Source organism: Cervus elaphus, chromosome 20 (assembly GCF_910594005.1).
Source record: "Cervus elaphus chromosome 20, mCerEla1.1, whole genome shotgun sequence".
Lineage (NCBI taxonomy): Eukaryota > Metazoa > Chordata > Mammalia > Artiodactyla > Cervidae > Cervus > Cervus elaphus.
The window spans coordinates 24,310,047-24,334,097 of NC_057834.1; the positions used below are offsets into that span (position 1 = coordinate 24,310,047).

Below are 24,051 nucleotides of genomic sequence, written 5' to 3' on the forward strand. Positions count from 1 at the left end.
AAAAAAATTAAAAAAAAAAAAACAAAAGGTTGTTCAAGAAGGTAAATGTAAACATAGTGTACCACGTAGAACATTTATGAATACAATTTATATCAATGTAAGTAATAAATGTATGACTATAGATTTAGCCTAAAGTTATAAAATAATTATTTTTGAAGCTGAAAAAAAAAAATAAGTAGGTGAGTAAGCCATAGCATACCCAGGGTTCTGCATTCTTTTTTTTTTTTTTTTTGGGTTCTGCATTCTTAAGAAAGCATTCCCTTTCTCTCTCATTGTTTTCCACTCATGGCTATAATCAGATCTAGGCTTCTTGTCTAAAAAGATTACCTTCCATTCAGATGCTCTCCTAAGTCATCTCACATGATACCCTCTTCTTTCAGGTACTCAATGGTCTCAGATGCAGAAACAGAAAGCATTTTCATGGATCCCATTCACCTCTCCTCAGCTGTTGCAGCTAAACAGATCATCAATGAAGGTGATGCCATCAGATGCCAGGTGGGAGGGTCCACGGGTTGTCTGGAGACCCTCAGAAGGGGCTCATTGGAAGATGTCAGTGGCTCTCACTTGATTCCCATCACATTAAGAGGAGCAGGTCCAAAGACGACAGCTCCTCCAACCCCTCCTCATCAACCTTCATGGGACAGAGTGGAAATTATAATGTCTCAGTGTGAACAGTTCTCTAGTAAATAGCCAGGGAGGTAACTCCAATCTCCTGCTGGGGCCTCTAATCCAGTTTTTCAGTTAAACTCAGGGGTCCTGGTTGTGCCAGAGATGCAGACCTGAGAGCCCCAAAAATGGCTGGTAGCATCCACAAAGTTCTGTTCAAAGGCATGCCTATATTTAAACCTGCATTTCCACCAGAGATTAAGGACAGTTTTCAAACTGACGTTTGAATGGGAAGGTGGTTAAAAAAAAGATGGAATGGCAAGAGATGTTAATATTTATGCAGGAAATTTTAGAGCAGAATCCATACCGTATTTCATTCAAGGATACTCACCCAGATTGGATGGAAATTTGGGCAATAATCTTTCACAATTTCATTCCTCTCCCTTCTCAGGGCTTTGCCTTTGGTGTCTCTCTCACTTCTGATGGGTATAGTGGGATAAGGCAGTCCTGTTAACGACATAGCACCCACCTGGCCTTGAGCCTGATCTGGCTTCCACAGCTGGTGGTCATGAGCACCCCTAGTGATGAGAGCAAACATCCCACTCCTTTTCCAAGTCACCCAGGTCTGCCTTGGGTCCTGGACGCTTTGGGTCTCTGAGGACATCTGGATCCCCTGTACACTTGGTGAGGAATGAGCTATTTCACCTGATGTTGCTTGTTGGTCTGGGAATCCCAGGAGACTCCACTTCTCAAATAACTACTTTTTTTCTGTTTTCTTTATTGCCCTTCCTGGGTTGCTATTACCTTGCTCCCAGTCAGGCCAAGGTGTGCATTTAAAATTTTCATTAATTTATTTTTGCCTGTGCTGGGTCCTTGTTGCTGCACCAGCTTTTCTCTAGCCGTGGCAAGTGGCGGATACTCTTCGTTGTAGTGTGAGGGCTTCTCACTGCAGTGGCTTCTCTTGTTGCAGAGCACAGGCTCTAGGGGGCACGGGCTTCAAAAGTTGCAGTTCCCTGCCTTTAGAGCACAGGCTTAACAGTTGCAGTCCATGAGCTTAGTTGCTCCACAGCAAATGGGATCTTCCTGGACCAGGGATCGAACCCATGTCTCCTGCATTGCCAGGAGAATTCTGTACCACTGAGCCACCAGAGAAGCCCTGGCCAAGGTGTCTTCACCCCAGTCTAGTTTTTTCTAAATTGCTCCCAGCACCCCTCTGACTCCGGAAGTTCTCTGTCCCTCGTGTGTGGTTCGGAACATCCCTAACACTCCATCCTGCACCATCCGCGCTCCGTGCTTCACTTTCTGCGCTACTCTCCAGGCTTTGTGTGTGAGTAAGAGTCCGGTTTTAGGGGGAGTGAGAAAACCATGTGCTCTCTTTGAAAGCTTCAGTATCAGGTCTATGGGATTCTAGGGACATTCAACATTTATACTGAGACCTGAAAATGAGCATTGCATTTTTTTTCAATCCTAGGTCATATCTAGGCATTAAGTCTAAGTTTCAGTCTGAGTGGCTGATGGGTGGCTGATGGGTGGCTGATGGGTGGTGGAAGAAGAAACAAAGAATAAATTACAGAAAAAAGGAAAATGTACCAAGTGATCTTTCAAAACATTGCCCTACTCAGTAATGACTAGAGAAGTAAAAATGGATGTGGAAGAACCTTCCAATTTCAGGAAAGTCTGCATATGCCACACATCTGAGAGAGTGCAGAGGAGAATTGGCTGGGCTTAACTGTCTTCTGAGGAAACTTCCAGGAGTAGAAATAAACGGGAGGAACTGATGTGGCTGAGATGTGGACTAGAAACCTAGGGAAAGTAGGAATTCCTGGTGTGGGTAAGGGATTGGGACATTTGTTTTAAACAGGAAGGGAAAGAAATCAAAACAATAACCTGCTATGTAAACAGCTGAGGAAGGCATAGCTGTATATTTTAATGAGGCAGTGGGGAGTCTTTTTCTCAGTGCAGTAAAAATATCTAAGTAGAAATCTTACTTCTACTTAGAAGTAAGGAAAGAGAGAGGCTTTTACATTTGCCATTTAAGACCCCAGGAGAGTCGAGAGTGGTGGAGAAAATAGGAACACTTCATCTATTTTTAAACAAAATAGAGCACTGGAATTGCAGAGGTTTCCTTCTTTCTGCTTTTGAAACAGATATCAAAGAACATTTAGAGCTGAGACCTGTGAATGGATGTGGGGGCCCATCAGGTGGTGCAGAAATGAGGGCGGAAAGGAAAGGGAAGCTTTAGGGAAATGAAGCACTCAGCCCTGGGCAGAACTCAGGACTCCTGGATCAACAGAACTTGAACAGCAAACCCAGCTTACAGACACCTGCTCATTCCATGAAGAGCAAGGCCACATCTATTTGCCAAATGCAGCTGTACTTTCACCCACATTTCACCCATAGAGAAGAGGTGGTGCTGGCAAGAGGTTATGAACAACATGGAGGACATGCATTTCCTAATTACCTTCTTTTCCCTTCTCGTTAGTCACTAGCCCATTCAGGGATGACCTAAATCAAATCTGTTATGATTATACAGTGGAAGTGAGAAATAGATTTAAGGGACTAGGTCTCATAGACAGAGTGCCTGATAAACTACAGACAGAGGTTCGTGACATTACACAGGAGACAAGGATAAAGACCATCCCCAAGAAAAAGAAAGGCAAAAAGGCAAAATGGCTGTCTGAGGAGGCCTTACAAATAGCTGAAAAAAGAAGAGAAGCTGAAAGCAAAGGAGAAAAGGAAAGATAAACCCATCTGAATGCAGAGTTCCAAAGAATAGCAAGGAGAGATAAGAAAGCCTTTCTCAGTGATCAGTGCAAAGAAATAGAGGAAAACAATAGAATGGGGAAGACTAGAGATCTCTTCAAGAAAATTAGAGATACCAAGGAAACATTTTATGCAAAGATGGGCTCAATAAAGGACAGAAATCATAGGGACCTAACAGAAGCAGAAGATATTAAGAAGAGGTGGCAAGAACACACAGAAGAACTGTACAAAAAAGATCATCATGAGCCAGATAACCATGATGGTGTGATCACTCACCTAGAGCCAGACATCCTGGAATTGGAAGTCAAGTGGGCCTTAGAAAGCATCACTATGAACAAAGCTAGTGGAGGTGATGGAATTCCAGCTGAGCTATTTCAAATTCTGAAATATGATGCTGTGAGTGCTGCACCCAATATGTCAGCAAATTTGGAAAACTCAGCAGTGGCCAAAGGACTGGAAAAGGTCAGTTTTCATTCTAATCCCAAAGAGAGGCAATGGCAAAGAATGCTCAAACTACCACAAAATTGCACTCATCTCATATGCTAGGAAAGGAATGCTCAAAATTCTACAAGCCAGGCTTCAACAGTATGTGAATTGTCAACTTCCAGATGTTCAAGCTGGATTTAGAAAAGGCAGAGGAACCAGAAATCAAATTGCCAACATCTGTTGGCTCATCAAAAAAGCAAGAGAGTTCTAGAAAAACAACTACTTCTGCTTTATTGACTATGCCAGAGCCTTTGACTGTGGATCACAACAAACTGTGGAAAATTCTTAAAGAGATGGGAATACCAGGCCACTTTACCTGACTCCTGACAAATCTGTATGCAGGTCAAGAAGCAACAGTTAGACCTGGACATGGAACAACAGACTGGCTCCAAATAGGAAAAGGAGTATGTCAAGGCTGTTTATTGTCACCCTGCTTATTTAACTTATATGCAGAGTACATCATGAGAAATGCTGGGCTGGATGAAGCACAAGTTAGAATCAAGATTGCCGGGAGAAATATCAATAACCTCAGATGTGCAGATGACACCACCCTTATGGCAGAAAGTGAAGAAGAACTAAAGAGCCTCTTGACAAAAGTGAACGAGGAGAGTGAAAAAGTTGGCTTAAAACTCAACATTCAGAAAACTAAGATCATGGCATCCGGTCCCATCACTTCATGGCAAATAGATGGGGAAACAGTGGAAACAGTGACAGACTTTATCTTTTTGAGCTCCAAAATCACTGCAGATGGTGACTGCAGCCATGAAATTAAAAGGTGCTTACTCCTTGGGAGAAAAATTATGACCAACCTAGATAGCATATTAAAAAGCAGAGACATTACTTTGCCAACAAATGTCCATCTAGTCAAAGCTACGGATTTTCCAACAGTCATGTATGGATGTGAGTTGGACTATAAAGAAAGCTGAGCACTGAAGACTTGATGCTTTTGAACTGTGGTGATGTGGAAGACTCTCAAGAGTCCCTTGGACTGCAAGGAGGTCCAACCAGTCCATCCTAAAGGAAATCCGTCCTGAATATTCATTAGAAGGACTGATGCTGAAGCTGAAACTCCAATACTTTGACCACCTGATGCAAAGAGCTGACTCATTGGAAAAGACCCTGATGCTGGGAAAGATTGAAGACAGGAGAAGGGGCTGACAGAGAATGAGATGGTTGGATGGCATCACTGACTCAATGGACATGAGTATGAGTAAACTCCGGGAGTTGGTGATGGACAGGGAGGCCTGGGGTGCTGCAGTCAATGGGGTCACAGAGTCGGACATGACTGAGTGACTGAACTGAACTGATACATTCTTAGAGAAATGAAAGATCTTACTTTCCTCCATATTTGCTAATTTGGAAGAAAATACATTGGAAGGAGAAGATGAAGTTTCACTCAAGAGGGAATTCATTTGAAATTTGAGCTTTTCTGGGTTGTTGTCAAACAAGTCCTGTATGCTGTTTTGTGACTGGCATTAGGGTTCATTGTAAAGTTTTCCCACTTGCCATAGAGCTGGGAGGTTGAGGCTCACAGGTGCCTACACTCTAGAGAGGGAGTTCAGTCAGTTCAGTCACTCAGTCATGTCTGACTCTGCGACTCCATGGAGTGCAGCACTCCAGGCCTCCCTGTCCATCACCAACACTCAGAGCTTGCTCAAACTCATGTCCATTGAGTCGGTGATGCCATCCAACCATCTCATCCTCTGTCGGCCCCTTCTCCTCCTGCCTTCAACCTTTCCCAGCATCAGGGTCTTTTCCAATGGGTCTGTTCTTCACATCAGATGGCCAAAGTACTGGAATTTCAGCTTCAGCATCAGTTGTTCCAATGAATATTCCGGACAGATTTCCTTTAGAATTGACTGGTTTGATCTCCTTGCAGTCCAAGGGACTCTCAAGAGTCTTCTCCAACACCACAGTTCAAAAGCATCAGTTCTTCCATGCTCAGCTTTCTTTACAGTCCAACTCTCACATCCATACATAACTACCAGAAAAACCATAGCTTTGACTATATGGACTTTGTGGGCAAAGTAATGGCTCTGCTTTTTAATATGCTGTCTAGGCTGGTCATAATTTTTCTCCCAAGGAGTAAGCACCTTTTAATTTCATGGCTGCAGTCACCATCTGCAGTGATTTTGGAGCTCAAAAAGATAAAGTCTGTCACTGTTTCCACTGTTTTCCCATCTATTTGCCATGAAGTGATGGGACCGGATGCCATGATCTTAGTTTTCTGAATGTTGAGTTTTAAGCCAACTTTTTCACTCTCCTCGTTCACTTTTGTCAAGAGGCTCTTTAGTTCTTCTTCACTTTCTGCCATAAGGGTGGTGTCATCTGCACATCTGAGGTTATTGATATTTCTCCCGGCAATCTTGATTCCAACTTGTGCTTCATCCAGCCCAGCATTTCTCATGATGTACTCTGCATATAAGTTAAATAAGCAGGGTGACAATAAACAGCCTTGACATACTCCTTTTCCTATTTGGAGCCAGTCTGTTGTTCCATGTCCAGGTCTAACTGTTGCTTCTTGACCTGCATACAGATTTGTCAGGAGTCAGGTAAAGTGGCCTGGTATTCCCATCTCTTTAAGAATTTTCCACAGTTTGTTGTGATCCACAGTCAAAGGCTCTGGCATAGTCAATAAAGCAGAAGTAGTTGTTTTTCTAGAACTCTCTTGCTTGTTTGATGAGCCAACAAATGTTGGCAATTTGATTTCTGGTTCCTCTGCCTTTTCTAAATCCAGCTTGAACATCTAGAAATTCACAGTTCATGTACTGCTGGAGCCTGGCTTGGAGAATTTTGAGCATTACTTTGCTAGGGTGTGAGATGAGTGCAATTGTGCGGTAGTTCAGACACTCTTTGGAATTGCCTTTCTTTGGGACTGGAATGAAAATCGACCTTTTCCTGTCCTGTGGCCATTGCAGAGCTTTCCAAATTTGCTGGCATATTGAGTGCAGCACTTTCACAGCATCATCTTTTAGGATTTGAAATAGCTCAGCTGGAATTCCATCACCTCCACTAGCTTTGTTCATAGTGATGCTTTCTAAGGCCCACTTAACTTCCAATTCCAGGATGTCTGGCTCTAGGTGAGTGATCACACTATCATGATTATCTGGGTCATGAAGATCTTTTTTGTACAGTTCTTCTGTGTGTTCTTGCCACCTCTTCTTAATATCTTCTGCTTCTGTTAGTTCCCTATGATTTCTGTCCTTTATTCAGCCCATCTTTGCATAAAATGTTTCCTTGGTATCTCTAATTTTCTTGAAAAGATCTCTAGTCTTTCCCATTCTATTGTTTTCCTCTATTTCTTTGCACTGATCACTGAGGAAGGCTTTCTTATCTCTCCTTGCTATTCTTTGGAACTCTGCATTCAGATGGGTATATCTTTCCTTTTCTCCTTTTCCTTTTGCTTCTCTTCTTTTCTCAGCTATTTGTAGGGCCTCCCCAGACAAGCATTTTGACTTTTGCATTTCTTTTTCTGGGGATGTATAATGTCACAAACTTCTGTCCATAGTTCTTGGGCACTCTATCAGATCTAATCCCTTGAGTCTATTTGTCAGTTCCACTGTAAGGGATTTGATTTAGGTCATACCTGAATGACCTAGTGGTTTTCCCTACTTTCTTTAATTTAAATTTAATTTGGCAATAAGGAATTCATGAATTTCATGATCTGAGCCACATTCAGCTCCCAGTCTTTTTTTTTTTTTTTCTGATTGTATAGAGCTTTTCCATCTTCGGCTGCAAAGAACATAAGCAATCTGATTTCGGTATTGACCCTCTGGTGATGTCAATATGTAGTCTTCTCTTGTGTTGTTGGAAGACAGTGTTTGCTATGACCAGCATGTTCTCTTGGCAAGACTCTGTTAGCCTTTGCCCTGCTTCATTTTGTACTCCAAGGTGAAATTTGCCTGTTACTCCAGGTATCTCTTGACTTCCTACTTTTGCATTTCAGTCCCCTGTGATGAAAAGGACATCTTTTTTGGATATTAGCTCTAGAAGGTCTTGTAGCTCTTCATAGAACCATTCAAGTTCAGCTTCTTCATCGTTACTGGTTGGCGCATAGACTTGGATTAATGTGATATTGAGTGGTTTGTCTTGGAAATGAACAGAGATTATTCTGTCATTTTTGAGATTGCACCCAAGTTCTGCATTCAGACAATAAATGAAATAAGTGATCTAAAGGCATATTAAAACATGACATAGCATAAGTGACTGTTGAAAATTTACTTTTCCCAGAGTTATTTGCCCTCTGTACATAATGGAATCAAACTAATGGAATGAATTATGTTACTAAAGAATGTCATGTATTCATTTGGTAAATGATTCTAAGCATCTATTTTGTTTCACTATCGGTTTTACAGTATAAATTGGACACATACTAGCTACTTAAGGACCTTGGTCTAAGAAACTGTCAGCCAGTTTTATAGAAATATGGGAGGAAATGAGGGAAACTGACATCCCTTTGCCCACCCCAGTACATCTATGCTACTGCTGATCCTTGTTAAGTCCTTCCTGGCAGATCAGATTCAGCCCAGACACAGAGTCCTGGCAGAAAATGGGCCAAGAGTAGATTCTCCCAAGGAGCAGGGAGGGTCATGGTGTTATTTCTGTTTGATGAGAATGCTGCTTCTCACCCTAGAACTCAAGCCACGTGGGGTCAGAGTTGAGGCAGAGTGTCCAGGCATGCTGGAGTCTGCCGAGCAGTTGCTGGTGGAGGACCTGTACAACCGTGTCCGGGAGAAGATGGATGACACCAGCCTGTACAACACTCCCTGCGTCCTGGACCTCCAGCGGGCCTTGGTCCAAGACCGCCAAGAGGCTCCCTGGAATGAAGTGGATGAGGTCTGGCCTAACATCTTCATAGCAGAGAAGTGAGTCTGATGGCTGGGTGGTCATAGCGTTTGTCCTACCTCTCTGGGTAGTGCCCAAGAGAGATGAAACTCCCCCAACTTGGACCGACAGCTCCAATACCTCCATCTAGCACATAGATGCTGCCTGAGCACTTTTCCAGCCCCCACCTTGGAGAAAGACCCAGCCCACCTACCTGCACACAGGGACTCCCAGGCAAAAATGCTGGTGTGATTGTTTATCCTCCAACCTCCTGACAGGGCTCACATTCACAGCCTTCCCTGCTGCCCCAGGTGCCCTCTCTGGGCCTCCCTACCTGCCCAGAGCCTTGCCAATAGCACACACCTCACTATTACCATCATTCCATGACATCTGTAACAACCATATAATGGGGCATTTGGAGCCATTGACAATATTGATTTTATGTGTATTTACTAATTTATGAAAATATCCACAATATATTAAGAGGATAGATAGGTTACAAAACCTGTATATACAATATGATACTAACTGACATGGTGTGTGTGTGTGTGCATGCACATGCACACTTTTGCATAGACAAATTAGAAACAAATGTGATAAAAATTTCATAATACTTCTAGCTAGGAGGTGGTTCTATAAGTGATTTTCATTTTTTTCTTTAGGTGTCTTTTGAATTGTATAGATATCCTACAGTAAACATTTGTTTTTATAATCAGAAAACAAAATGTTGTTTTTCAAAAGTTTATCAGTGGTATCCAGAACAAAACCCCAAACAACTCACTCACATCTTATTCCTTCATCATGGTCTTGCCAGTACATAATTGGTAACAAAAGGCTGATTTGTGAAACCATTTTTGCTGATCTACTGGCTTCTTAATGAGATCTTTTCCCAATGTAAGGGAGGGAATTTGGGGCCCTGAGATCAGGCAATAGGGAAAATAGCTTTGGACATTGGGTCTTATACTCCAGCATGGTATAATATGTTGCCCAGAACCCAATTCGCAGAGCTGGGCACCAAGTCCCAAGTGATTCCTAATTAGCTCCATAGACCCAGAAACATTCACTTTGTGATGAACAGAGACTCTGGGCATCTCCAGATATCCCCAGCTGAAGGCATCTGCTTCTTCTTGGGCAACCCTGTGTGCAGGAGCTCCTCAAACTAAGCTCCACGTATTCCACTGCAGTAAAAAGAACTCTGAACTAGGAATCCCAAACTCCAGTTCTTTTTCTGTTTGGTTGTTTCATGTGTCACGCCTTTAATGTGACAAACATAAAAAATGATAAACCAGAAAGCAGTTTTACATTGAATTAGCAGAGGTGACTACATACAGTTCTTTTTGCAAACCCCAGACCAGATATTAAATCAAGACAGCTGCTACTAGATCCTAACCTTTGAGGCTGAACTGTCCCATCCCATTCTCAGCAGCACTAGGGCAACCAGTAGCACTAGAGCATCAGGCAAGGCCAGCCTTCCCAGGCCTTCACTTCTAAGTCTTCATACTAGAGCAGAATGGGAAGGATTGTACCATTACCCAGAAGATAAGGACAGCACTGGCAACTCTGTCTGCTCCTCGGGACTCCATGCCCCCAGAATGATTTTAAGAGATCCCCATGTGCATGTGAGATTGGACCCAAGAATAGATATTTTGGTCTAAACTGTGAGATTTGTGGCACATGCAGGGTGGTTTGAATGGTTCCAGGCCAGACAGCAAGTGTCACAAATGCTACATCTCCAGTGAAATAAGGCATACACTGCTGCCCCTAAACACCATGAGACAAGAAGTGGCTGCCAGTCTAGTCCATCCACATGTGAGACTCAAACATGGGACCTGGCAAAAACAAAATCTGAATGCTAAGGGCCCCCCTTTTAATGAAAGCCAAGGCCCTAAAATAGAACGCTAGAAAGTCTTTAACTATTCTCCCCCAATTAAGATGATCAGGTCATTTTGGAAAGAAGAGAAATACTAACCACTCTCCCTTCAAGTTTTAGTAGCCAAGAGGAATCTGAGCTCTGAAAAGTGGCAAACACTTTTTTTTTGCAGATGACAAGCAGCTGTGGCAACTGGCCAGTTGCCTGAGCAGCAGGGAAGCCAACAGTGACCCCTGTGAACGGGGCTCACTGTGGCAGCTCATGGCCACGGGCTGCATACAACCTCCCCGCTGGGATAGAGTGCTCTGCTCCATCCGGCTGCCCGCAGGCCAAGGGGTGGGAGTGCTGGAAACAGAGGAGTCTATGCCCCCACATCATGGTACAGAGTGACGGTGAATAGATACGGTTTAAGCACAGCATTTGGAGACAACCCTCCAGTTGTTCTGTTATTAAAGTTTTAAGAGCTTAGAGCCTGGAAGGATTGAGAAATTCTAAAGAATGAAACAAACAAGCCAAAAAAAAAAAAGAGTGTGGGAGGTGTCAAAGACACAAGAGCTCTTTGTAGATGCTGTCTGATTCACTTTGTCCCCAAGTTCCTCTTAGAGTTCAATCGAATTCAAGACAGAAGGCAAAGACATTAGACCTGTGTCAAGGGCAAAAACTGCTGGTAGTCACTCTTGGTGATGTCAATCATCAGCTCCTGGGTACATTCTGGAAGCTCCCCTGAGAAGAGTCCTGGGCAGCCTGAGAAGATGGTGAATGGTGGGACCACAGTTTCTGGGGGTAACACTGTGTTGTCAAGAATTTTGCAATAGCCTTTCAACACACACTGGCGCCCAGTCACACAATTCTTGCCAATTTGAACATAAGAGTCAATATGAGCTGCGTTGGCCATGCAATCTTCCTCAGTAAAGATGTGGTCCCCAATATGTAAAGGAAAAAATGCAACGCCTTTGCTGAATTTCTTGAATGGTGGCCTTAGGACACTCCGACTTTTCACAACACAATGACGTCCAACTCTTACGTTTGCCAGATCCCCTCAGATAATAGTCGTTCATCACAATGGTCTTGCCATTGTTCTTGCCAATGTTCTGACTTCCACACAACACAGACTGGCGACTAACTTTGTTCTCACATGCTGTCTCGATGTACTCGGACTTGTAGATCGGTTCGCCCAACTCCAGGGCCACCTCAGCACAGCTCTGGCTCCTGTCAAAGTCTGTCTGCCAGTCTTTCTGACTGGAACTCTGGCAACTTCCGGCTGCTCCGCCACTTCCGCTCTGGGCTGTCAGTGGTCCTGAACTCCAGTTCTTGTTCGGAGTCTTTTCTTCTGAACAAGTCCTAAAACATATTTGATTCATTTTTACAATCTTCAGATAGGAATAAGAATAGTTATTCTACTTCTTAAGTTTATTATTAGGAGAAATTAAAATAGCGCATATGAAAGCACTTTGAAAAATATAGCAGGCCACATCAGTGTGAAACATACTTAATTTTATAATTATTTTTGACTGCCACTTTTGCGTCTTGATAAATATCCATCCTGAAGGCGTGGAATTTTAGCCTAGAGCTCTCTGGGTCAATGGTTTCCTTGCACATCAGCCCTGTTCTCTTTCTCCTGTCCTCTCCTGCCCAGCTCTCTCTCCCTTCTCTCTCTTACTAGAGCTAGGTCACTGGTCCATTTTTATAACAATATTTGCAGTGAGCCCCAGACATACTGTGGAGCAGAGGAAGTGGTATTCACCCAGCTGGGCTCTCCTGACCCTGCTGAAGCAGGCTTCCAATATCAGTGGTAAGGTACCTTTCTAGTTCTGATGCTGGGAAAAAAAAAAAAAAATCCCTGCTTCTTTCTCTTTAGGAGTGTGGCTGTGAACAAGGGGAGGCTGAAGAGGCTGGGAATTACTCACATCCTGAATGCAGCTCATGGCACTGGTGTCTACACGGGGCCTGAATTCTACACTGGCCTGGAGATCCAGTACCTGGGTGTGGAGGTTGATGACTTTCCTGAGGTGAATATCTCCCAGCATTTCCGGAAGGCAGCCGAGTTCCTGGATGAAGCCCTGCTGACCTATAGAGGTGAGGGGGTCTGCTCACTCCAGGCTGCTGGAATTCCACAGTAGGAGGAGCAACATAAAGAATGTTAGGGAAAGCCTCCCGGTTATCTGCTGTCTGGAGGTCATCTATGTTAAGATGTTTGTTGTCTCATTCTAGGACAAGGGGAAAGGAATGGAGCAGTATTCATCTGATATGTAACTATTGAGGGCCCAACATGGGCCAGGTGCTATTCTAGACATTGTGGTGAAAGATATGGACAAAGCTTCTGGCCTTTGATACTTACATTGTAGTGAAGGCAGAACAATATAAAAAGAAAAGAAAAAGAAAACTGTCAGATACCAGTCAGTGTAAGGCAGAGGTGACAACTGGGATGATGTGCTGGAGTGGCTGACACGCTCCTACAAGAGGGGCTGAGAAGGCCTCTCTGAAAAGGAAACATTTAAGTTGAGTGACAAGAAGGAACTCGCCATGGAAAAATTGGAAGAATATTTCTGGCAAGGGAAGTGTCAGCGCACAGATCCAAAGGTGGAATAAGATTTATGTGTTCAGGAGTCACGAGGCGATTAGCCTGGTGGGTTAGATGGGTGAGTGAGGATGGCAGGGGCCCATTGTGCAGGAAGTTGAGGGCCAGGGGAAGGGAGCTGAAAGGCACCTTGATCTGACCTACATTATGAGAAACGCATTCCTTGAGCTTTGGAGGCAAGACTGGCTGGGGAGATGAGAGTGGGAATGAGGCGAGCAGAGCTGGTGCTGTCACTGCTGTCCCAGTGGGATGATAGGAGACTGTCCACAGAGTTGATGGGCATCGGTCTCGTGAGGGTCTCAACAAGGAGAGACTGGAGTTTATGCAGTGCGGGTGAGTGGTAGGTTAGGATCTGGGGCCCAAAAATCCAGGCTGCAGTCAGTAGTTGCGATGCTGTCTTTATACAAGGAATCACAGTTTTCTTACCTATAGAACAAATAGATCTAGTGCTCCTAAAATTACTGAGGATTAAAATTGCTAAAATACATGTAAGAGCTCATTTACCACAGAATTGGACCAATAATAAATGTTTTAAAAGTTATAGCTATTACTATAATAAATATTAGTAATGATTCCTGGGAGGGACATTTCCTGTTATCACCAACTGGCCAGGAAGGGTAACTTTTAATGGAAATATACATATATACATACATACATACATACATATATATGTGTGTGTGTGTGCGTGTGTGTGTGTGTGTATAATGCAAGAGACACAGGTTTGATCCCTGGGTCAGGAATATCCCCTAGAGTAGGAAATAGCAACTTGTTCCAGTATTCTTGCCTTGAAAATTCCATGGACAGAGGAGCCTGGAGGGCTATAGTCCATGGGGTGGCAAACAGTTGGACATGACTGAGCACACACATACACCCACTTCATGGATCACAATCTTGTCGTGGTGAAGGGGCTTGCATGACCCAATGAGGCTATGAGCCATCCTGTGCGGGGCCGCCTAAGACTGATGAGTCACAGTGAAGACTTCTGACGAAACATGGTCCACTGGAGGAAGGAATGTAAATCACTCCAGTATTCCTGCCATGAGAACCCTATGAACTGTATGAAAAGGCATAAAGGTATGACACCAGAAGATGAGCCCCACAGGTCAGAATGTGTCCACCATGCTACTGGAGAAGACCAGAGGGCAATTACTAATAGCTCCAGAAAGAATGAAGCAGCTGAGTCAAAGTGGAAATGATGCTCAGTTGTGGATGTGTCTGGTGGTGAAAGTAAAGTCCGATGCTGTAAAGAACAATATTGCACAGGAACCTTGAATGTTGGGTCCATGAATCAAGGTAAATTGGATGTGGTCATGCAGGAGAGGGCAAGAGTGAACATAGACATCGTAAGAATCAGTGAATTAAAATTTATTAGAACGGGCGAGTTTAACTCAGATGACCATTACATCTACTACTGTGGCCATAAATCCCTTAGAAGAGATGGAGTAGCCCTCATAGTCAACAGAAGAATCTGAAATGCAATACTTGGGTGCAATCTCAGATATCCAAAAATGACAGAATATGCAAAAACCTCAGATACGCAAAAACAGCAGAATGATCTCGGTTCATTTCCAAGGCAAAACATTCAACATCATAGTAATCCAATGTATGCCCCAAACACTAGTGCTGAAGAAGTTGAAGTTGACTAGTTCTATGAAAACCCACAAGACCTTCTAGAACACCAAAGGTCCTTTTCATCATAGGGGATTGGAATGCAAAAGTAGGAAGTCAAGAGATACCTGGAGCAATAGGCAAGTTTGGCCTTGGAGTACAAAATGAAGCGGAGCAAAGGCTAACAGAGTTTTATCAAGCAAATATCCTTTTCCAACAACACAAGAGACAACTATACATGTGGACATCACCATATAGCCAATTCTGAAATCAGACTGATTATATTCTTTCCAGCTAAAGATGAAGAACCTCTACCAACCAGCAAAAACAAGACCTGGGGCTGACTGTGGCTCAGATTATGAGTACCTTATTGCAAAAATCAGGCTTAAGTTGAAGAAAGTAGGGAAAATCATTAGGCTGTTCAGTTATGACCCAAATAAAATCCCTTATACAGTGGAGGTGATGAATAGACTCAAGGGATTGAATTTGGTAGACACAGTGCCTGAAGAGGTATGGATGAAGGTTTTTAACTTTGTATAGGAGGCAGTGACCAAAGCCATCGCCAAGAAAAAGGTATGCAAGAAGGCAAAGCAATTTTCTGAGGAGGTTTACAAATAGCTGAGGAAAGAAGAGAAGCAAAAAGTCTTCCCAGAGAAGGGGCGGGGGGGGGGGGGGAGAGAAAGGGAAAGATATACCCAATTAGTCACAGTTCCAGGGACCAGCAAGGAGAGCTCAGAAAGCCTTCTCAATGAACTATGCAAAGAAACAGAGGAAACGATATAATGGGAAAGGCTAGAGATCTCTTCAAGAAAACTGGAACTATCAAGGGAACATTTCATGCAAGGATGGGCACAAAAAAGGACAGAAAAAGAGGACTGAAGATGGCGGAGGAGTAGGTGGACGTGGATTACATCTCTCTCCACAGATACATCAGGAATACACCTTCAGATACAGAAGTGCATGCGGAACACCAGCTGAGAGCGGACAGGAGTACCTGACCAGCGGGAAAGAATATATAGAACCACGCAAAACTCGGTAGGATGAAGGAACGAGGGGGAAAAATAGGAGTGTTAGTAGAACTGGACCTGCCCTTGGTGGGTGGGGGAACTGAAGCAGGGGTCCAATCCCCACATCAGAGTAATTGTCTAAGTCAGAGGAGAAACATTTAAGTCTGAGAGTGAAACAGCTGATCCATGGCAGCCTAAGTGGAATGAGAATCAGACAGACCTTGCTGCAGTTATACATACCCCGGACAGGGATGAGGGTCCCCTGGAAAGCGCAGTGGCTGGGAGCTAGAGTTTAGGGAGTGTGGAGTGAGCCCAGGGCAAGGGCTGCTGTTGACTGCAGAGAGACAGATCGAGGGGAGGGGAGGGAGGAGATTGTGATGAGAAATGCCTGTGGAGGAAAGCCACGTGGCCATGGAAGCAAGGCGATACTGCTGAGTCACACGTAGGAAATGGAGCCATCACCATAGCCTCTCTCTCCCCACATGCCAGCATTGGCAGCTGAAGGATAGAGAGGCTGGCCCATCAAACGCCTGATGCACTGAACTGCAGAGTAGGACCTCACCCAGGTTGCTCCTTTAAGTGACTGATGTGTAGAACAAGAGTAGGACCCCCAGCCAGTGGGGTCCCTCTATGTGCCTGAATGGGCAGAGCTACAGAGAAAGACTGGCCAAAGAGGCCTTCTGATTTCCAGCTACAACAGGCTCAAAAAAAGACTCTGATAGAGTCATAACTCCTGCGGTGGAGGCAGTCCATGTCCCTGCACACTTTGCACCACCAGGCCAAGCAGCTGGGCCACCTTCACATTCAACTTTCACTAGGGCAGAGCTTCCATGGGCAAAAAAAAGTCTTGTGTCAATGCATGCAGGGTCGCTTCACTAGTGTCTGACTCTTTGTGACCCTGTGAACTGTGGCCTGCCAGGCATCTCTGTCAGGGAGGGGGGTTCTCCAGGCAAGAATACTGGAGTGTATTGGCCAGTACTGGTTGCCTTACCCTTCTAGAGCACTATAGTTCCTGCTGCCCTTAGCCGCCAACACCCCTGAGTATCTGGTGCTGCCAGAACCCCTGCAACCCAAGCAGCCACACGACCTCCACACCTGGCCCCCACTGGGGCAGACCCAAGCCCTCCAGGGCAGCCCCATGAGCAAACCCCAGTGGACGACACACATGCAGAGGTGGAAGTAAAACCAGAATTGAAACCCAGGGGCAGTGTGGCTAAGAAGACCCAGAACCTTCCCACCAGCTGTACAAGCTGCAGATTAAATCCACACGATCAACTAGGCAGACTCTGTGTCTATGGAATATATAAATGGTCACCAAGAGCTCCCACAAAAGAAAACGCACTAGTTCTGCTGTGGACATTGGAGGCAAGAACACATAGGAGTAGGACCAGATTAGAATCTGAGCTGTCCCCACAGCAGGTCCAGAGATCAACACAGTGTTGGAGGGCATCCTAGGGAGGTGAGGTGGACTGTGACTCCCAGCGAAGGAAAGGACTCTGACAGCAGTGACTCAAGGAAAACATTTATTATTCTTAAGTTTTGACTTACTCTATAGATTCCTTTGGATTCCCCACCCCCCTTTCCCTCCTGTTGTAGTTGTTGATTTTATTGGCACTATGAAATCTTATTAAGCTTTTGAGTTTTTTTTTAATCAGTCACATTTTTTATTGCTATTATAAACTTTTGCCTCAACGTTGGGCTTTTACAGTCCTGTGGAGTTTTCCTTTTTCTTTTTTTCTCTTTCTTCTTCTGTTTTTTCTTTCTTTTCTCTTCTTTATAATTTTAATTTTTTAAACCTATTATATTTTTTCCACATTTATTCCCTTGTTTGTCTTTCTTAGTGTTCTTTTTTCCTTGCAGTTAAACTTTAATGTATATAAATCTTCTTAATCTATCTCTATTTAACTTTGCATATCTATTCATTCTTTCTTTCCTTTCCTCTCAACATTTTGTTAGTTTAATTTTCATTGCTTTATTCCCCACTTGGCACCTTGCTTTAGTTTTGTCTTCCAGTTTGTGCTTTAGTTAATTTTGTTCTTAACTGGTAAATATAATTTTTTATTTCCTTTGTTTGCTGTGTCAATCTACTGTACTTTACTTTTGTTGGTGGACTGTTTTCACTTTGCTCATGGGTGTATATGTATATGTGTATATTCCATTATTTTAATTATTATTTGCCTGATTTTGTAATTGCCATTTGTCTGGGGTTCATCTATGGTTTTTTGTTTTTGGATATTTGTTTTAATCTCACTTAATCCCAAAACAAACCACTTGTGGAATCTTTGTTCCTGGCCAGAAATCAAGCCCAGAGCTTTTGGAGTGGGAGCACTGACTCTAAGACTCTAGACAACCAGAGAACTAACCGTAGGGAGTATCAAACAGCGAGAACTCACACAAAGAAAACCACTTGAATACAAGACCCAGCATCACCCAGCCACTAGTAGCACCCTGCGCAGGATGCCTCTTCTAAACAACAAATGAAACAAAAATACAAACCCAATCATCAGCAGACAGGATGACCACCTCACTCAGCCTTGCCCAGCAGAGGAAAAACAAACAAACAAACACTCAGCACAAATCTCACCCTTTACAAGCTTACACAAACCACTGGACCAACCTTAGGAGGGCAGAAACCAAACAGAAGAAAGAATTCAACCTTGAAGCCTAGGAAAAGGAGACCTCAAACACGGTAAGTTAAAAAAAATGATAATAATGAAAAGGAGAGAAATACTACACAAATGAAGGAACAAACTAGAAACACAGAAGCCCAAATAAATGAAGAATAAAATGAAGAAGAAAGAATGAATAGATATGCAAAGTTAAATAGAGATAGATTAAGAAGATGTATATACAGTAAAGTTTAACTGCAAGGAAAAAAGAACAGTAAGAAAGACAAACAAAGGAATAAATGTGGAAAAAATATAATAGGTTTAAAAATATTAAAATTATAAAGAAGAGAAAAGAAAGAAAAAACAGAAGAAGAAACAGAAAAAAAGATAAAGTGGTGGAAATAACTTCTGAAGAGCTAAAGTAAAAAGAATGAGAACAGTCTCAGAGACCTCTGGAACAGTATCAAATGCACCAACCTTTGAATTATAGGGGTTCCAGAAGAAGAAGAGAAAAAGAAAGGGTATGAGAAAATTTTTAAAGATATTACAGTTGAAAATTTCCCCAACATGGAAAAGGAAATAGCCAATCAAGTGCAAGAAGCACAAAGAGTTCCATACAGGATAAACCCAAGAAGAAACATGCCAAGACACATACTAATCCAACTAATAAAAACTAAACACAAAGAAAGAACATTAAAGCAATAAGGGAGAAGCAACAAGTAACATACAAGGGAAACCTCATATGCTTAACAGCTGATCTTTCTGCAGAAACTCTGCAGGCCAGAAGGAAATAGCAGGATATATTTAAAGTATTGAAAGGAAAAAATCTACAACCAAGATTACTGTATCCAACAAGGATCTCATTCAAAATTGATGAAGAAATAAAAAGCTTTTCAGACAAGCAAAAGTTAAGAGAATTCAGTACCACCAAACCAGCTTTACAACAAATGTTAAAGGGACTTATATAGTCAAGAATTACAAGGGAAGAAAAAAGATCTACAAAATCAACCCCCCAAAATTAAGAAAATGGCAATAGGAACATATATATCAATAATTACTTTAAATGTAAATGGATTAAATGGCCCAACCAAAAGACACAGACTGGCTGAATGGATACAAAAACAAGATCCATATATATGCTGTCTACAAGAAACTCACTTCAGACCTCAAGACACATAGAGACTGAAAGTGAGATGATGGAAAATATATATTCCATGCAAATGGGAAGCAAAAGAAAGCTGGAGCACCAATCTTCATATCAGACAGAATAGACCTGAACATAAAGACTATTACAAGAGATAAGGAAGAACACTACATAATGATCAAGGGATCAATCCAAGAGGAAGACATAACAATTGTAAATATCTATGCACCCAACATAGGAGCACATAAGACAAATACTAACAGACATAAAAGGAGAAATTGACAGTAACACAATAATAGTAGGAGACTTTAACACCCTACCCAATGGGTGGATCATCAAAACAGAAAATTAATAAGGAAATACAAGTCTTAAATTACACATTAGATGAGATGAATCTCATTGATATCTTCAGGACATCCCATCCAAATGCAGAAGAATACAACTTTTTCTCAAGTGCACATGGAACATTCTCTAGGATAGACCACATCCCGGGTCACAAATCAAACCTCAGTAAATTTAAGAGAATTGAAATCGTATCACGCATCTTCTCCAACCACAGCACTATGAGACTGGATATCAATTACAAGAAAGAACTGTAAGAAATACAAACACATGGAGATTAAACAACACATTTCTAAATAACCAACAGGTTACTGCAGAAATCAAAAGGGAAATCAAAAAATTTCCAGAAACAAATGACAACAAAAACACAACAACTCAAAACCTATGGGATACAGCAAAAGCAGTTCTAAGAGTGAAGTTTATAGCAATACAATCCTACCTCAAGAAACAAGGAAAACATCAAATAAACAACCTAACTTTACACCTAAAACAACTGGAGAAATAAGAACAAAAAACCCCTCAAAATTAGTAGAAGGAAAGAAATCATAATGATCCAACCAGTAATAAATGAAAAAGAAATGAAAGAAACAATAGTAAAGATTAATAAAACTAAAAGCTGGTTCTTTGAAAAGGTAAACAAAATTGACAAACCTTTAGCGAGACTCATCAAGAATAAAAGAGAGAAGAATCAAATCAACAAAATTAGAAATGAAACAGGACAGGTTACAACAGACAATGCAGAAATACAAAGGATTATAAGTGACTATTATGATCAACTATATGGCAATAAAATGGATAACCTGGAAGAAATGGACAGATTCTTAGAAATGGTCAATCTTCCAAGACTGAACCAGGAAGAAATAGAAATTATGAACAACCCAATTACAAGCACTGAAATTGAATCTGTGATCAAAAATCTCCCAAAAAACAAAAGCCCAGGACCAGATGGCTTCACAGGAGAATTCCATCAAACATTTAGAGAAGAGCTAAAGCCTATCCTTCTAAAACTCTTTCAAAAAATTGCAGAGGAAGGAATACTTCCAAACTCAGTCTACCCTGCCACCATCACCCTGATACCAAAACCAGACAAAAACAACACAAAAAAAGAAAACTACAGGTCAATATCACTGATGAACATAGATGCAAAAAATCCTCAACAAAATTTTAGCAAACAGAATTCAGCAACACATCAAAAAGCTCATACACCATGATCAAGCTGGGATTATTCCAGGGATGCAAGAATTCTTCAATATATGCAAATCAATCAATGTGATACACCATATTAACAAATTAAAAGATAAAAACCATATGATCATCTCAATAGATGCATAAAAAGCCTTTGACAAAATTCAGCACCCATTTATGAAAAATGGGCATAGAAGGAACCTACCTCAACATAGTAAAGGCCATATATGACAAGCCTACAGCAAACATTATTCTCAATGGTGAAAAACTAAAAGCAGTCCCCCTAAGATCAGGTACAAGACAAGGGTGTCCACTTTCACCACTATTATTCAACATAGTTCTGGAAATCTGAGCTACAGCAATGAGAGAAGAAAAGGAAATAAAAGGAATCCAGATTGGAAAAGAAGAAGTGAGCTCTCACTGTTTGCAGATGACATGATACTGTACATAGAAAACCCTAAAGATAGTATCAGAAAATTACAAGAGCTAATCAGTGAATTTAGCAAAGTTGCAGGAAACAAAATCAATACTTAGAAATCACTTGCATTTCTATGTACTAACAATGAAAAATCAGAAAGAGAAATTAAGGAATCCATCCCATTCACCATTGCAACAAAAAGAATTAAATATCTAGGAAAAAACTTACCTAAGAAGACAAAAGAACTGTACACAGAAAATTATAAGACAATAATGAAAAAAATCAAAGATGACATAAACAGATGGAGAGATATTCCATGTTCCTGGGTAGGAAGAATCGATATTGTGAAAATGACTACTCTACCAAACTGCAATCTACATATTCAATGTGATCCCTATCAAATTACCAATGGCATTCTTCACAGAACTAGAACAGAAAATTTCACAATTCATATGGAAACACAAAAAACCCTGAATAGCCCAAGCAGTCCTGAGAAAGCAGAATGGAGCTGGAGGAATCAACCTTCCTGACTTCAGATTATACTACAAAGCTACAGTCATCAAGACAGTATGGTACTGGCACAGAAACAGAAATATAGACCAATGGAACAAGATAGAAAGCCCAAAACTAAACCCATGCTCCTATGGGTATCTTATTTTTGACAAAGGAGACAAGAATATACAATGGGCCAAAGACAGCCTCTTCAATAAATGGTGCTGGGGAAAGTGGACAGCTACATGTAAAAGCATGAAATTAGAACACTTCCTAATACCATACACAAAGATAAAATGGATTAAAGACCTAAATGTAAGACCAGAAACTATAAAAGTCTTAGAGGAAAACATAGGCAGAATATGAAATAAATCAAAGCAAGATCCTGTATGACCCACATTCTAGAGTAATGGAAATAAAAGCAAAAGAAAACAGGTGGGACCTGATTAAGCTTAAAAGCTTTTGCACAGCAAAGGAACCTATAAGTGAGATGAAAAGACAACCCCCAGAATTTGAGAAAATAATAGCAAATGAAACAACTGACAAAGGATTAATTGCCAAAATATACAAGCAGCTCATACAACTCAATGCCAGAAAAACAAACAACCCAATCAAAAAGTGGGGAAAAGACTTTAACAGACATTTCTCCAAAGAAGACATACAGATGGCTAACAAATACATGAAAAGATGCTCAACACTGCTCATTATTAGAGAAATGCAAATCAAAACTACAATGAGATATCACCTCACACTGGTCAGAATGGCCATCATCAAAAAGTCTACAAACAATAAATGCTGGAGAGGGTGTGGAGAAAATGGAATGTTCTTGCACTGTTGGTGGAAGACAGTATGGAGATTCCTTAAAAACTTAGGAATAAAACCACCATATGACCCAGCAATCCCACTCCTAGGAAACCAAAATTGAAAGAGACACATGTACCACATTACTCATTGCAGCACTAATACACTATTACATGCAAGCAACCTAGATGTCCATCAACAGATGAACAGATAAAGAAGTTGTGGTACATATACACAATGGACTATTACTCAGCCATAAAAAGGAATGCATTTGACTCAGTTCTGATGAGGTAGATGAACCTAGAACCTATTATACAGAATGAAGTGAGTCAAAAAGAGAAAGATAAATGTCATATTCTAATGAATATTAAGGAATCTAGAAAAATTATACTGAAGAATTTATTTACAGGGCAGCAATTGAGAAACAGAGAATAGACTTATGGACATGGGGAGAGGGAGGGAGAGGGTGAGATGTATGGAAAGAGTAACATGGAAACTTACATCACCATGTGTAAAAGAGACAGCCAACGGGGATTTGCTGTATGGCTCAGGAAACTCAAACAGGGACTCTGTACCAACCTAGAGGGGTGGGGTGGGGAGGGAGATGGGAGGGAGGTTCAAAGGGGAGGGGATATATGTATACCAATGGCTGATTCATGTCAAGGTTTGACAGAAAACAACAAAATTCTGTAAAGCAATTATCCTTCAATAAAAAAAGAAATTTAAAAGCAAAGGACAGAAACAGTAAGGACCTAACAGAAGCAGAAGATATTAAGAAGAGGTGGCAAGAATACACAGAAGAACTGTACAAAAAGGTCTTAATGACCCATATAATCACAATGGTGTGGTTACTCTTGTAGAACCAGACATCTTGGAGTAGAGTGTGAAGTCAAGTGGACCTTAGGAATAATTACTATGAACAAAGCTAGAGGAGATGATGGAATTCCAACTAAGCTATTTTAAATCCTAAAATAGGATAATGCTGTTAAAGTGCTGCACTCAATATGTCAGCAAATTTGGAAAACTCAACAGTGCCCACACAATTGGAAAAGATCAGTTTTCATTCCAATCCCAAAGAAGGGCAATAGCAAAGAATGTTTAAACTACCTAGGAAGGTTATGTTCAAAATCCTTCAAACTAGACATCAGCAATACATGAACTAAGGACCTCAAATTTTGAACCTCCAAACAAGATCGGTTTTGAAAAGGCAGAGAAACCAGAGATCAAATTGTCAACATTTGTTGGATCATAGAGAAAGCAAGGGAATTTCAGCAAAACATCTACTTCCGCTTCATTGCCTATGCTAAAGTTTTTGTGT

General features: G+C 41.7%; 1 protein-coding gene and 1 pseudogene across 1 annotated transcript in view; one reads left to right on the forward strand and one right to left on the reverse strand.

Annotated features, from left to right (window-relative positions):
* Nucleotides 1–24,051, forward strand: part of STYXL2 (serine/threonine/tyrosine interacting like 2) — a 70,075-nt gene that overhangs the window by 31,036 nt on the left and 14,988 nt on the right. Inside the window, exons 3-5 of the mRNA XM_043877879.1 lie at nt 381–475; nt 8,489–8,720; nt 12,408–12,625. Of these exons, the coding sequence (XP_043733814.1) occupies nt 381–475; nt 8,489–8,720; nt 12,408–12,625 (545 nt within the window). The remainder of the gene's footprint in view (nt 1–380; nt 476–8,488; nt 8,721–12,407; nt 12,626–24,051) is intronic.
* On the reverse strand, nt 9,919–11,910 carry LOC122677167 (annotated as a pseudogene).